Raw genomic sequence first — 15,726 nt, forward strand, 5'->3', positions numbered from 1 at the left:
TTGACCGCTCCGATATATCTGATGGCGACTAAACTTGCATGTGGGGCCGACCCCATAAACTATGAGGATTGCATATTAGTGGTAGGTTGTAGAAGCACAATTGCGACCGGCCGCTTACAACACCAAATATGTGTAAACTCTTATTTGTATGGGTCCGGTGTTTTTTTAATATTGAATATGTCCCTGCCGATTACTATATTAATAATAAACGTCAAAAGCTATTTGTCTTTATTAAACATGTTTTTGTTTCTTTCCTAGACCTTCAGCGGATGCAAGTCCGGCGGAAAGCGCCGGTGCACAAAACCCCCAACAAGCTAACGCGACTGTGATGCAAATTACCAGCCAAGTAAGTATTCGGCCGATGTAATGCAAAACACATGTACACACATCACATACCAAATAATACCAATATACATAGAAAATACAATGTTATCTTTCCAAATGTGGCCTAATATTGCAGAATTGTTTGGCAGTTCATTAAATCTCTTTAAGAGGACTGTAAAGGGTGTAATGTTGTAAGCATAGTAGGCACTGGTTTTTTGAGTATCTTCTCTTGTTCACTCATTTGTTATGTACAACTATAAGGTTACACTTTTTTTATTAACCGACTTCCAAATCTCAAAGAATGAGGTTATCAATTCGGTTGTATGTTTTTTTTTATTTTTTTTATTTTTATTTTTTTTTATTTTTTTTTTATGTTTGTTACTCCATATCTCCGTCATTACTGGACCGATTTTGAAAATTCTTTTTTTGATTGTATGTATATGCATACAGATTGGTCCCGTTTTGGTCAAAACCCAGTTCTGATGATGGGATCCATGAGGAATCGAGGAAACTCCTCAAATCTTAAAGGCATACATATAGTGATTTTTGTGTTTTTATCAACAAATCAAGCATATACATTCAGAAACGTGACATTTGATGAAGTGGAACTGCTGATGATGATCAGAACAGAACTCTTCAACGACGCATAGTTCACGTTTGGCGATTTGTCCTCTTCGTTATGTTTGTTAAGCAAGTTAAGTTTTTAAGCCACATTTTTGTCAAGCTCGAGTTCTGATGATGGGATCCATGAGGAATCGAGGGAACTCCTCAAATCTTAAAGGCGTGCGTATAGAGATTTTTGTATTTTCATCAGAAAATCAAGCATTTTTATTAAAAACTGTCGCATTTGATGAAATGGAACTGCTGATGATGATCAGAACAGAACTCTTCAACGACCCATAGTTCACGTTTGGCGATTTGTCCTCTTCGTTATGTTTGTTAAGCAAGTTTAGTTTTTAAGCCACATTTCTGTCAAGCTCGAGTTCTGATGATGAGATCCATAAGGAATCGAGGGAACTCCTCAAATCTTAAAGGCATACATATAGTGATTGTTGTGTTTTAATCAACAAATTAAGCATATACATTTAAAAAGTAACATTTGAGGAAGTGTAACTGCTGATGATGACCAGAACGAAACTCTTTAACGACGCATAGCTCGCGTTTGGGGATTTTTCCTTTTCGTTATGTTTGTTAAGCAAGTTAGGTTTTTAAGCCATATTTATGTCAAGCTCAAGTTCTGAACATGGGATCCATGAGAAATCGAGGGAACTCCTCAAATCTTAAAGGCACACGTATAGAATTTTCTGTATTTTCATCATAAAATAAAGCATTAACATTAAAAACTGTCGCATTTGATGAACTGGAACTGCTGATGATGATCAGAACAGAACTCTTCAACGACGCATAGTACATGTTTGGTGATTTCGAATTTCGACTTTGACTTGGACTGGGACCCGGACTCGGATCCAGATCCGGCCTCGTACCCGGATCCGGTTCGGACCCGGATCCGGACCTGGACTCGGACTCGGACCTGGACTAGACCCGGACTCGGACCCGGACTCGGACACAGACCTTGACCCGGAAAACCACTATGATACCTAAACTAAACAAACTACTATGATTACCTACCATAAAATGTAGGTATAAAGTATGATGAGGCCAAACCCCTTCCGCTCAAACCCCCGTACACCGCACCGCATGCGCCGTTAAGTGGGTTAGGTTTAAAAAAAAGGTTTGAACTGCTATCCTCACAGAACCGAACAAAAGTGGGTTAGGTTAGGTTAGAACTGCGAGCCTTACAGAAACGAAATGCTACTAGAAAAGTGGGTGGTTTTACCTCCTTTTCTACATAGCGCACCATCTACAATAATCTTTCACCGGGCCGCATAGAAGTCGGTTTTTTTTCTTAAAAATTATTATTATTTTTATTCTACCTCGATACAATTTGTAGATTAGGGAACTATAGGTCTATAAATAAATCAATTTGTAGCTATTAGCTAAGTTGCTCTTATGTTTATTACAAGACTGTTTGTTTCTCAATAAAAAAAAAATATTAATCCGTTGTTATTGCAGCAAGTCCGAGCGCCTGGCGGCGTGGGGCTGGAGGCGGCGGGCGCCACGTTCGCGCACCCCGTCACCGTCAACTACTAACTGTCCAACTCTCGCCTCCGTCACAAAATAGATACAGTACAGAAATCAATCTATATACAAAGTGCGCTCGAGCAACGCACACATAGACACTGCTCACGGACACGATATCTCGGACCGGTTGGGACCAGTGCGAGCGCGAGTGCCACCCGCTTGAGACACGCGTCTGTGAACTTTTTTGTGCAATAATGGAGAAACAAAAAAATAGTTATTATAACTGTTCAGTGATCGGTTGTTTAAATTCAACATTAAACGGTGAATTGTCGTTTTTTAAGCTACCAGTGGTTTCAGAGAGGTAAGTAGGTATCTGCTTGTATTTCGATGGTTCGTTTTAACGTTAAACAGAACAGTTAGGTAGGTAGGTATGCACCCCGCCCCGGCCACTACTAGATACGAGTGCCACTACCACGATAGTTTTTTGTGCTTAAATCATAGTTGACAACCCTAGAGCGACCACCGAGCGTAGGTATAAAAAGTGAAGTACATACATGTGATTGACTTCTGTACTGTATCTATTTTGTGCCTCCGTACTCCACTACTAGTTCCACTACTTCCCACTCCGCTGCCATCGAGAACCCTGCATGCCTGGGGTGACCGGTGACCATTCGAAATACTATCACAAATCTTACGTTGGCGTTCGATAGCGCAAAGAGAAAGAGATGTGGCATTCTGATTGGTTATACGTCTGCTAAATATCTCTAGAAAGAAACAGATCCGGCCGATTTCAAACCGATCGAAACTGTCGAACGGCGTGTATGAGTGTAGTCAGACTATTTCCTAAATTTTATTTTCTTTGCCCCAGCGATTGGATGTAATCCACTTGCCAGACGACGTAGCACTTTTATACTTGGTCAACCAGATCTTGATAGTAGAAAAAGGCGGCAAATTTGAAAAATGTAGGCGCGAAGGGATATCGTCCCATAGAAAATTTGAATTTCGCGCCTTTTTTTACTGACAAGATTTGGTTGACCAGCTATATTTCGTTTACATAGGGGTCATACAAATTTAAATCTGCAGTTCAGTTTCGGCGACCTGAACAAAGACCGTGACAAAATACCCAGTCAAAAACGAGTTAACTTCATACCCCACTACATATAGCACTACTCATAAACCAGAGACTAGTAAATAATAAGGATTACGAATCTCCGTACCAAGTTTATCCAATTTATCTTTTAGTGAGAAGGAACATAACTTGTATGGTGATTAGCTTTAATTTCTACTTATCTGTCATTATGCTCGCTTTTCTGACACTAAACTTCTTGAGCTATTTTAGAAATTATTTCTATCTGCTGCAGAACGAATTGTGTGCTCCTGTATTCATTAGTACCGGACTCAACTGTTGTTAATTATCTTCTATTCTCTTTTATTATAATAGATGGTGACATCTTGGTGATAGATACTTTTGTAAATAAATTTGTATTCAATTTTATCAGCCATATCGTAAGTTGCTAGTCTGTGACGTCAGTATCTTACCTGTTTTCCTAATGTACACTCCTAATTAAACATGCCCGTTGTTACTTGTGTATAACGGATTCATGTTAGTTATGGAAATAGCGGTTACCAGGTTTATTTTACAATTCTCTGTAAATACTAGTTTAGAAGCATTATGTTACTGGTGGAACCGGATTCATGTTAGTTATGGAAATAGCGGTTACCAGGTTTATTTTACAATTCTCTGTAAATACTAGTTTAGAAGCATTCTGTTACTGGTGGAACTTGATGTAATATTTTTAATGCGCGGATCATCACAGAACGTTTTACATTCCTCGCCAGAAAATTGAATTTTACAAAGTTTTATCTGTTTTAGTAAAGATTAAAAGGGCAGTCTGAACTTATTGAGTATATATTACGTACGCAAATGCGGTGAAACATTGAATGTAATGTAATATTATAATGTACACAAAACAGGGACCACAGAGAAGCGAGAATGAAGCTTCAAGACTCGCAGTTTCCCGTAACTAACAGCTATATACATTTCAGTTCTGATTGATTTTTTATAAACTATTTTTGCCACATACCGTCTTTTATGATCAAGCTTATAGATATTATTATATTTTGCCATGATTGTACAGTACAAGTGTGATAAAATTGATGTTTTTTTTATTCGATAAAATTGTATAGCTATATAAAATGGTGGTGTATCGCTTAGCTATTGCCGGCGTGAAGTGGTGTTGTAATCACTTCTGTGATCATGTACCGGCTTGTAAACAGATTACAGCTTATTTAAATGTACATAGTCTAGGTGTAAATGAAAAGGTGTACCCTCTAGGTATATTAAGATTTATTTTTAAATTATGTTAACACTGTCTGGAAAATTATTAAACATATGACAATGAAACGATTGAAAATCGTTTTTTTCTACTCCAGCACTTAAATGTGTCAATTAAATGACTGACAGTGATATCTAAAGCAATGTCATTTGAATGCTTTGTCTATAGGCTCATAAGATGACTGCTAGCAGTCATCTTATGAGTATAATACAACTGCTTTATTTTTTTTAAAGATACAAGTTCCGATCATCTTGATTGAAAGAGGTATGTTTTCATTTACAATAATAACTCTTTTTTTTTTAAATAATAACTCAATTTTTTTTAAATAATAACTCTATTTTTTTAATAATAACTCTTTTTTTTTAATAATAACTCTTTTTTTTTAATAATCTCTTTTTTTTAATAATAACTTTTTTTTCTTTTTTTTTTTTCTTTTTTTTTTTTTTGCTGCAGCTGTCATAGAAAAAGTAATGTATGCAACAGCTCATAATTGGTTCTTAAAATTCTCGGGTCTTTTTTTACAAAACTCGACTACGTCTCGTTTTGTAACTTCGACCCTTGAATTTTAAGAACCCTTATTATATCACTGTTGCATAAACTACTATTAGTTAATGAAATTTCGTTTTAAGACGCGAAGAATCATTGGGATAAATTATATCAGAGCCAAACATAATGGTAACTTATCTTCAATGGTGCCACGCTAATTTATATTTATAGGAAAACTAAATCCCTAGACACAATAGTAAGTACTAAATTATGTTCAGTAATTTGATATGAATGAGATTAAAAAATCAAACAAATGCGCCTGTTTTCTTATTCAATACATTCCTCAATTCATTTAAGACATTAAAATCTTTCATTTCAATATCACATTAGAATTACTTTGTTGTTAACCCTTTTTCAACAAGGGGCTATTCATAAATTACGTCATTTGGGGGGGGGGTCTGGACATCGGATGATGGTAGCATGACGTAGGAGGAAACGGGGTCATTCGAAGCATGATTTTAGGGGGGGGGTCAAAAATCGTCAAAAATATATGACTTAATTTATGAACAACTCAAATTATATACATTGTAGCCCTAATCAATCATCAAATACTAATTTCAAAACATCGCGAACGATTAATCTACATCCTTAAACGAATTGTGATATCTGAGGAGGATTCTCAACATCCATGAAGCGTCTTCTATAGCCACTATAGATAGGTAGTCATCCACCAAGACGAACGAGTGATCATTAACCTTTTCGACGCCGTGTCAAACACAAAAGCTGTCTCTCAGACGCCACGTCACTGAAGTGTCAAAACTGAAATTGAACTTTATGCATATGCACCTAGGTCTATGTTGCTCTGTGGTCTATGACCGATTAATACGTCTTTGGCGTTGGACCTGCGGTGCGTATATTGGTCATTGGCGTCCAAAAGGTTAAGCACTAACAACAATGTCGGCAGTAACGTCGATAGGCGATTCTACTTGACTAACATCCTGATCGATGTCAGGCAATTGGTAGCTGCCATTCATAATGGCTTCCAGCTCTTCATGCACTGCCTCTTCGTCTCCCGTTTCTAATTTAAAAGAAAGCATCATAGCTTTATCGATTTCTTTCTGTTTTTGGATTCCCTTTTTAGCTTTAGTATATATTTTTCGACTTATTTTTCTTTCCTTTTTACTAAAAACATCGAGGACCTGTAAAATTGAAAAACTGTTCAGAAATGGGCCGTGCCATGTCTATTGTCTGTATATGACTGTTTTTTTAAAGCCCATCAGGTAGGGGCCACTAGTTAATATCTGAACTCTCAGCAGAACTATTCAAATGTGTTAAAAATTTTGAAACAGGCGTTTTTTTTTCAGTGTTTTCTATAATATCACGACGGTTAATTTTTTTACTTGAATTGATGAACCTTTATACTGATGGGTAATAAATACTTACCTGAATTTCAATGTCCTCTTCAACGGGCTTTCCCAGTTGCTTTCGTGAATCAGGATTATGAGTATGTTGTGGCTTTTTAAATTTTCTTTTTATGATGGATCCCCACTTGCCTCGTTTTATTTTGTTCTGTCCATATTGGGACACCTGAAAGTTTCAAGATAAGTGCCTATCCTATATTAAAAATTCAATAAGCGTCACAGAATCGCAACTGAGTTGTCCAGTATACCATGACCCCCGCGCTAAATGTTTGTTAGCTTCTTCCATTCCAACCCCCTCATTAGATTAGAAGTTAACGCGTGACTAACTACCAAAAATTAAAACCATTTAAATATTACCAATGCATTGATGTGCACCGTGCACCTAGATAAGCTTTAATTAAGGCGCTTCACTCGACTGATTAAATCAAACTATCTTACCTCTTTGAGTGAGCACACTAACTGGAGATCGTTAGCTAACTGATCTATTCTATCTAGCTGGGCGTTAGAACTTCGTAATAGTCGCTCACGGTATCGTCTCTTCCTTAGAACTGTCTTCGCTTCCTCGCGTTTACCTTCATTTAGCAGCTGTTTTGCAAGCTGCCGATGCATTTCTAGAGTAGGCTCAATTTGCTTCTGATACGTTAGTAAGTTATTCCTTTGCTGGTCTAATCGGGACACGATATCGGTGGCTTTCCTCTCTTTTTTGATATATCTTGCCATTAAACCACCCATCGTGATTCAGGACAACACACGACTGTTGAACGCGACTCGTGAACTTGAAATATGTGAGCGAATGGATATAAACATAATGTAATCGGACCCCCATTTCATTAACGTACCTTATGAGCTCATTGGCATACTGTAAGTTTAAAAATATGCAAATCAATTTGAATCTTATTGCCCAGGTATAAGTTATAAATCTGATATGAGGCGTAATTCGTATGGTTCTTGGAATGCCGAACTGAACACAGCTAGTAATGTGAACAAGGTGTAACACTAAAGGAAATTAGGTATGTTTATATCATTCTTCAGTTTACAAAGTGCAGTAAACATCCCCTGGTAAACATAATATGAAAGTAAGGTGACTTGAATGGTCTCATTTGTATGTTACAAATCTATGAAATATAGGTAGTGTCAATAAAAAAAAATGTTAGGAGAACTACTAGGAAAAATTTTCACTAATTCTACTAAACTTATTCTGTGCGATTGTTATAAATTATAATAATACTAGTTATAGTTCTAATGGTAAACTAGTGGGAATACACAAATGCACCAGCATTCTAGTTTAAGCTAGAAAGGTCCGACAGTAAAAAATTGATTTTAAAACAAATGTTTATTGTACACAAAAATATTTACTTACGGCAATAATAATATACAATAATTATACTCTGACAAACCTACTTTGTCGGTAGAAAAAGGTGCGAAATTCAAATTTTCCAAGGAAGGACAACCTATTGTGCTTACATTTTTTAGATTTTGCACCTTTTTCTACTGACGGTAATGGCTTGCCAAACTATATATGAATATAATATAAACATTTAGGCCTCCATAGCAATTTTCCTTGGTGCTTCTTTAGCTTTCCGAGGTTTCTCTGCCTCCTCTTCTTCAATGTCCGGCAGCTTCTCTTTCGGCACATCAGGTAACTGATCGCTGACATCCAAGATGGCTTCCAGTTCAGCCTCCACAGCCTCCTCATCTTCCTCAGTCAATTGACCTGATATTAGTTCATCTATTTCTCTCTGCTTTTCAATTCCTTCCTTTGTTTCGTCCATGATCTTCTCTATTTCATCTATGTTCAGTATATCATGAATGCTTTTCAATGCTACATTTCCAGTCTTCAAGCCATCCAGCACCTGTAAACATTAAATAGAATTGTCATTTAATCTATAGGAAAAAGAAGAAAACCAATTTACTGGAAAATATTCAATGAAATAGAACTAAGAAAACATTATCAATTCCATTTTAGCTTATTGAGATTCATATAAAATCTCTCTGCATTTGCAAAAATCATACCTCCGATATCGACTACGCGATTTTATACAAAATTGAAAAGATCCCTGGGACTAGAGGTTTTTGACATTTGTGTGTGGTTGAGTTGGGATATGTTAGTTTTTCAAGAAAAAGTATAAAGTTCATACATACCTGAATTTCAATTTGCGCAAACTCAAGATCGTGAGTAAGCTGTTCCAATTGCTCTAACTGCGCATCTGTGTTCTGCAGGAGCTGTTCTTGGTAACGTTTCTTTTTGAGAAGTGATTTTGCCTTTTCACGTTTACCTTCTGCTAGGAGTCTTTTGGCAAACTGACGATCTCTTTCCAAATTAATCTCTATCTTCTTCTGATACTGTTTCAACTTATCCCTTTGTTGTTTAAGTTGTAGAACTGCTTTATCTTGCTCAGTAACCCTGCTTACGGGCTTTTTTTGTTTGCTAAAGAATCCACCCATGTCTGTATTTAAATATTGATGAAACTTAATTTGAAAAACTGATAGGCAATAAATTATTATATCAAAAGTTTTATCGGTTTAATCAGACTCATCTCCAGGAAATTCTTAATTTTCTTAACTTGGGCAGAACCTTGCCAAGTCAAAACAAATCACAATGTCAAAACTCAAAAATGACATGTGACTGATATGCGTGTGTTACCATGTTATGATCATCACACGGAAACTGCAGAGGTCGGACGACAATGGTAGCGATGATGTAGTGCTACGGAGTACGGATTTCCTACATTGTTTCCAATGTAAAATATTCCATCAAATATTAATATAATCATGAATGATACGAGATTACAATCAAATTACAATACGAAACAGGCATGCCTTCGTCACATTTTTTATTTATAGTCACACTGGGCATAACCGTAGACTCATATGTATTTCTTTTTTCTGTGTTATTCAAGGTAATGAAATAAACGCTGCGAATGCCTTTTCCCGAGAAAAATACTACTGAAAAGATACCAACATTAAGATATTAATGGCCGAAATGTCATGTCTGACAGCTTGAATAAAAAGAAACTTGATCGCGTTGAACTTTGATGCAGTGAAATAAATTAAAATGACAGTACAACAACTGAGCTCTAATATTTCTGACGACTCTGATGACATGGTTAGTTTACCATCGGAAGAAGAGATTTACAGGCGTAAATACCAACTGTTATTGGAACGATGTGAGGTGTTACAACAGGATAACGAACGAATTGTGAATAGGTTTGTGTTTTACCGCATTTATGTTATGAATTTCGTCGAGACCGTCGAGTACAAATGTGTAAACACTCTTTGCCTTTGCAGGATACACGAAGCTAAGAAAATAACAAAGCGTTACCGTAAAGATATCAAGCTCTTGGTAGAGCGTTTGGACAAGCATGGAGATGGGTTCAGAACCGCGTCATTGGACGCGGAGATGAAACCTGATGTGGTGGTCAAGACTGCACGGGTGCCGTCTAAAGCGCAGCCAGCGCCCAAACAGATGGAGAAGCAAAATGCTGGTAGTGTTAAAAAGCCTGGACCTAAAAGAAAAAGCAAAGCTGACAAGGTAAATAGATAGTGTGAAATTACAACCAATGTGGATGAAAGTAATCCTTTACTTCAAGGTAGGGTTCTAATAAACAAAATAGGAATTTAGAACAAGTAAATGAAAAGTAGTTTATAGTTATAGGATACAGAAGAGGCTGAAGAGGCACACAGACACACCATTATCCTCACACCTATTCAGTTTTGATCCTGTGAGCACAATGGATCCCTAATTGTTTAATAATGAAAGGATTAGTCTGTACTATACAGTAAGACTTAGGATAATTGGTCTAAAGAGTTTTGTGCTCCATAGCCACCTTTGGCCAGTTTTTTCACATCATTCTCATGTCTCTGCCTCATGTATGGCGGCAGTCATGTTGGGTAGGGACACCCTATAGCCCAAGGGCTAAATAGGGAGCTCTATAAATCATCAAGCCACAATACTGCTGTATCGCCACAACCCACCAGAATCTGATTCAATAAGTGTTATTACACTTCTTCAGTTGGTCCCTCGATACTGAGCATCGTGACATCATGTCCTTCTGTTGAGACCACGTTGTGTTATTACACTACCAAGCTATAAAAACAATTATTCTTTTTACAGCCAGAAAGAGATCCAAATGCACCTAAGAAGCCTTGCAATGCATTTTTCCAATTCTGCCAAGAGCAGCGGCCAGTGGTAGTGGCAGAGACTAGCTCCGAGATGGGAGGAGAGCCTACCAAGCAGGAAGTAACCAGACAGCTAGCCTCAAGATGGAGAGCACTATCTACAGAAGACAAGAGGGTAAACATTTTTGAAGTGAAAACTTTTTTAGCGGCACTGTGCACTTTTTGTGATGGGGAAAAAGTGTTAAACTCGCGAGAGCGTAAGACGTAAGATGGACATGTGACCTGATCGAAAAATTGTTACCATGTCATTGAGTTTTTCTTTATTGATTTAAATGCCATCTAGTGAGTTTGCTAGTAGTGATGTGCTTAGGGGTTTCAAGTAATGCGACGAAATAACGCTAGATGGGTTAACCTCAATTATACATAGTGCTGCAGACATTTTGCACTAGTCATTGGTTTTCACTTCTGCTGGCACTCCCGGAGTGCAACCCGTTGTTTTTTTATAGTGGAAGCATTGAGGCTTTCTTTTATACATATAAAAATGTTTTAGTACTGTGCAAATTATGCTGAGTATGTCATGATCATGATTTTAAATTTTTTACGTACCCTAACAATGGGGTTGGCTGGTCGAAGTATTTAGCAGATGGCGCCATCATAGCTTGCTCTGTCAGTCCCTAGAATTGTGTAAAATTTTTATATTTTTAAAGCTCTGGATGCCAGCCCTTTTAAGCCAAATCTCATAGAAAAAGGGGCAAGCTATGATGGCGCCATCTATGCAAACCTTTGACAGTTGCCAACCCTATTGCACAGTTTCAGTCATATTTTGTTTATTTACAGGTATATGTGGCCATGTTCGAGAGATCAAAAGAAAAATATGCAGAAGAGATGTCAGCATATATAAAAAAGGAACAATGACATACTGATCCTCATAGTTCTTAGATCTCTTGTGATTGTCAGCTTTAAGGTTAGGTTAAAATTAATTATAAATTATTTATATTTTTTTTGTTTAATTTCAAACTTTGAATTATAAAAATTGCTAGAGTGATATAAAAAGCATGTTAAAAAAATAACAAGTTTATTGCCCATTAAACCCTTACAACAAGAAAGTATTTGAAATGCACTGTCAATTTCAAAATTAAAACTTATGAACTCTGTAACAGGATGTTGTAGTAAATAATATTTATATGTAGGTTATATTTACAATAAACTGGCGAGTACCAGACAACTATAGTTGTTATTTGAGCCAAAGACAGAAGAAGAGCTTTACTATAGCTGGTCAAACAACTTTGTCAGTAGAAAAAGGCGCGAAATTCAAATTCCCTATGGGACGATTACCCTTTGCGCCAATTTTTTTTTAATTTGTCACTTTTTCTACTGAAAGTTATGAATATTTTAAATGCAGAAGTTTAAACATCACATTAGCAAAAAATATACAAGGATATATTTTATTTATCATCACTTGGTTTGTTTATGCCTTGAAATTATCCTTCTCCAGCCTGATTGCCTTCATGGTTTCAATGACATCAGTTGTCTTGGCGTGCTGCATTACCGTAGACACCATTACTCTCATGAAAGGGTTGTACAATTTTTCTTCAGCTATTGTTGACGGTACCTGTAATTGCACAAGTAAAATATAATGTGGTCATATTAACCACATAAGATGAAATCTTTATCAAGATGGTGGTTTTTTTTATCAAAATATTTGTAAAGTAATTAAAGGTTGCTGCACCCCAGACGTGTGTGCATAGACATGCAGTCATGCATGTGCATGCCACTTGTGTGACGAATGTGTGCATGGCTACAATAATTTAGTATGCCTGCACATTTGCTGTGTTCTGACCAGAGATGCGATTTATTTGAAATACTTCTATTTAAAATGCAAAATACCTATTTTGCATTTAAATGCCTTTAGTAAAAAACATTTTGTATTTTATTTGAAATACTTTTCGAGATGTATTTTGCATTTTTAATATTCATTACAAAATGCAAAATACTTTGTGATTAAGTTTAGCCAACATTACCAGTCAAACAAAATAAAATGAACAAATGACGCTTGTATTGCCGAATTTGACCGATAGAGGCGCCTGCTAGCCATGCGCGCCCTTTTTTTTCTTTGGTCATAGTGCGCGCCTTATAGCCGTTTAGACTCGCGGCTCGCGGCTAGACTCTCGGCTCGCGGCTCGGCTCGCGGCGCGTCTCGTGGCTCGCCTCGACACACTCGCATTCGGCTTGTCATTCGGTTATAAACCTTATGCCGTGCCGTTAGTGTTTAAATTATATTAGCTCGACGAGCTTGCGAGCCACGAGAGCCTAAACCGGCTATTATGTCTGGCTAGTGTCAATGTCAAACGAAAACGACGAACGTTATCTATTCTATGGCTATTCTCATGATAAATACCTAAAATAAATAGAAATATCTGAGATTTGGTCAAAAGGTATTTTATTTTGAAAATACCTATTTTGCATTTAGCATTTGAAATACAAAACGCAAAACTATTTGGTATTTTGCATTTGAAATAGTAAATCTGAAAAGTATTTTGCATTTGAAATAGTAAATCTGAAAAGTATTTTGCATTTGAAATAGTAAATCTGAAAAGTATTTTGCATTTTGTATTTAAATGCTTTTTTAAAACCATTTTGTACATTTCTGGTTCTGACCTTTAAAAAGTTACTAACCACCATACCTGTTCCATAACTACCTTCAATATACTATAAGATTTTCAGATCTCACTTCTAGACAAGTGTAACCTGATTGTCAAAGAGTAAAACAATAAAATAATGAACAGTGCTCACAGTTGGTTTTCCTAGCGTTCTTATATGCTCAGACCAAGCAATCTTCTTCTTTACTTCTTCATTTTCGGGCTCAACAAAGGATGCAAACTTCAAATTTTGGAGTGTGTATTCATGGCCACAGAATACTTTGGTTTCATCTGGGAGCTGGGACAGAATCTCCACGAGAGCTCTGTACATCTGGTCAGCGGTGCCTTCGAAGAATCTACCACAACCTCCAAGAAATAGAGTATCTCCTGGAAGTATAACAATTCATAAATCTATACTAGTGACAGAGTATACTCATTATTTTATTAAAAAAAATGGATTGTCTTGACCATTGAGATATATTTAGAACGTACCTAGTACATATAAGTCAATCGTCTTGGCATGACTTGTCCATGTAGATCTCAACACATAATGCATTTGTAAAAAAAAACAAATATTACCTGTAAACACAGCAGGGTCACTGCCTTCTTCAGGAGCACTGACAAAGTAACAGATATGACCTGCAGTGTGACAAGGAGTGAAAAGGCACTGTACATTCAAATTGCCAATATTGAACTTGGTATGATGTTGGACCTTATTAGTCAATGCTCCGATGCGATCATCACCACCGTACACTTGCAGGTTAGGGACCATTTTCACTAAGTTTTCATTGCCTCCAGCATGATCCCTGATGAAAAACCAAATTCATTAACCTGTTGTATGGTGGAACTGGATCCGTGATTCCATGTAGTAAGTATTGAATTCTTAAATTAGAGTTCAATACCTACAAACGCTGATTCAGGTTCCGGCTTATGAAAGATTAATGGATTAGCAATAAGCATGTTTTTTTGCAAACAAACATCATAGATGCACTCGAGTTTGCGCTGAAACAGAAGTGGAGATGGGCCGGCCACATAGGAAGATTGACAGATGACAGATGGACCAACAAAGTCACAAAGTGGCCAGGACCCCATGGCAAAAGGAAGGCGGGAAAACCCATAACAAGATGGTCCAGGGATATCATAGCCACAGCTGGAGAAAATTGGCTAATCAAGGCTAAAGACCGAGAAAGGTGGAAAGATATGGAGGAGGCCTATACCCGACAGGGGTCCTTAATATAGTAAAATTAACAACAATAATAATAGAAAACTTTAATTAGGCAAACTATTTAAGGAAAAATAAAAGGCTTAAATAAAAAAATAAATAAAATAAGCATGTTTTTACAATTTTCACAAACTTAAAAATTAAGAGTTAAATTTATTACACAGATTAAATTTATAAAATCAGGGATATTTATCATGAGATTTGGGCAGTTAACTCGATAAACTCAATCAAGTAATTTCTTTGGTAAGGTAACAGTCCTGGTAGAATATAATCATACTAAAGTTGTAAACTGAAGTAGATGTCATATACTAAAGAAAAAGTGATGAAGCCATAAACCGGTAGAGGATCAAAATATTTTATAAAATAATTTGATTTGTTCCCAAAGTTATACCAGTGGTGATGAGTAGTCAACACAGTAGTTAAATTAGCATTATGCTCCTGCACAGCCAACACAACCGACTTGGGATCAACAGGATCCACAATGGCTGCTTCTCTTGTAGCCTTATCAATGATAAGGTACATGTAGTTGTCTTGAAGCGCTGGCAAGATTTGAACATCCATGTTTTTGAACTGATGGTATTCTGCCTGACTGTGGGTCCCTCTCTGGTTCCGGACAAGAGCTGTAAATTATATTCAGTATTATGACTACACAGTACCTATATGTAAATTATTGTAAATGTAATTGTCTGTTTAGTCCACAACTTAAAATTAAAAACTTACCTTGAAAATATAGTTTAGTTATTTGTTGAGATAAGCCGTTCGGCAAAGAGTTTACAAGTCGCGACAGCATGAATGACAATTTAAAAAAAAGATAACAAAAACTGCGAAATTTGGATCGCAAATATACATTGACCGAATATGTTTAAATTGAGAGAAATGAAATCATCATCGGCTAAATTAATTTAACATTTGCAACTATACATTTTCGTTATCATTTAACTTATCTTGACATTAGTTTGTTTATTTTATTTTTTATTTCTAGTTCATTGAAAGACTACCATCTATGTTGAAAGAACATTTGAATAAAAAAAAAAAGCGGCCAAGTGCGAGTCGGACTCGCCCATGAAGGGTTCCGTATTTAGGCGATTTATGACGTA

At 36.5% G+C, this 15,726-nt stretch overlaps 5 protein-coding genes across 5 annotated transcripts in view; 2 read left to right on the plus strand and 3 right to left on the minus strand.

Moving 5' to 3' along the window:
* LOC134651155 (zinc finger protein 271-like) overlaps positions 1 to 2,494 on the plus strand; it is a 30,024-nt gene extending 27,530 nt beyond the window's left edge. Inside the window, exons 21-22 of the mRNA XM_063506191.1 lie at positions 259 to 346; positions 2,398 to 2,494. Coding sequence (XP_063362261.1) covers positions 259 to 346; positions 2,398 to 2,475 — 166 coding nt within the window. The 3' untranslated portion in view covers positions 2,476 to 2,494. The remainder of the gene's footprint in view (positions 1 to 258; positions 347 to 2,397) is intronic.
* Positions 2,495 to 6,166: 3,672 nt separating this feature from the next.
* On the minus strand, positions 6,167 to 7,381 carry LOC134650847 (charged multivesicular body protein 6-B-like). Its single transcript, XM_063505779.1, has 3 exons — positions 7,088 to 7,381; positions 6,672 to 6,815; positions 6,167 to 6,427 (listed from the first exon to the last, which is right to left on the minus strand). The coding sequence occupies exons 1-3, from the start codon at positions 7,379 to 7,381 to the stop codon at positions 6,167 to 6,169; spliced, it is 699 nt and encodes a 232-aa protein (XP_063361849.1).
* Positions 7,382 to 8,109: 728 nt separating this feature from the next.
* LOC134650724 (charged multivesicular body protein 6-A-like) lies at positions 8,110 to 9,239 on the minus strand. Its single transcript, XM_063505657.1, has 2 exons — positions 8,792 to 9,239; positions 8,110 to 8,502 (listed from the first exon to the last, which is right to left on the minus strand). Exons 1-2 carry the CDS (start codon positions 9,092 to 9,094, stop codon positions 8,188 to 8,190), a joined length of 618 nt encoding a protein of 205 aa, XP_063361727.1. The 5' UTR covers positions 9,095 to 9,239; the 3' UTR covers positions 8,110 to 8,187.
* Positions 9,240 to 9,630: 391 nt separating this feature from the next.
* On the plus strand, positions 9,631 to 11,765 carry LOC134650725 (uncharacterized). Its single transcript, XM_063505658.1, has 4 exons — positions 9,631 to 9,856; positions 9,938 to 10,181; positions 10,764 to 10,943; positions 11,606 to 11,765. The coding sequence occupies exons 1-4, from the start codon at positions 9,705 to 9,707 to the stop codon at positions 11,681 to 11,683; spliced, it is 654 nt and encodes a 217-aa protein (XP_063361728.1). The 5' UTR covers positions 9,631 to 9,704; the 3' UTR covers positions 11,684 to 11,765.
* Positions 11,766 to 12,224: 459 nt separating this feature from the next.
* On the minus strand, positions 12,225 to 15,589 carry LOC134651164 (hydroxyacylglutathione hydrolase, mitochondrial). The gene is made up of 5 exons (XM_063506200.1): positions 15,350 to 15,589; positions 15,021 to 15,249; positions 13,987 to 14,213; positions 13,562 to 13,794; positions 12,225 to 12,380 (listed from the first exon to the last, which is right to left on the minus strand). Exons 1-5 carry the CDS (start codon positions 15,417 to 15,419, stop codon positions 12,237 to 12,239), a joined length of 903 nt encoding a protein of 300 aa, XP_063362270.1. The 5' UTR covers positions 15,420 to 15,589; the 3' UTR covers positions 12,225 to 12,236.
* Between the last annotated feature and the right edge of the window lie 137 nt (positions 15,590 to 15,726).

The sequence above is a fragment of the Cydia amplana genome, chromosome 9 (assembly GCF_948474715.1).
Source record: "Cydia amplana chromosome 9, ilCydAmpl1.1, whole genome shotgun sequence".
NCBI classification, from domain to species: domain Eukaryota; kingdom Metazoa; phylum Arthropoda; class Insecta; order Lepidoptera; family Tortricidae; genus Cydia; species Cydia amplana.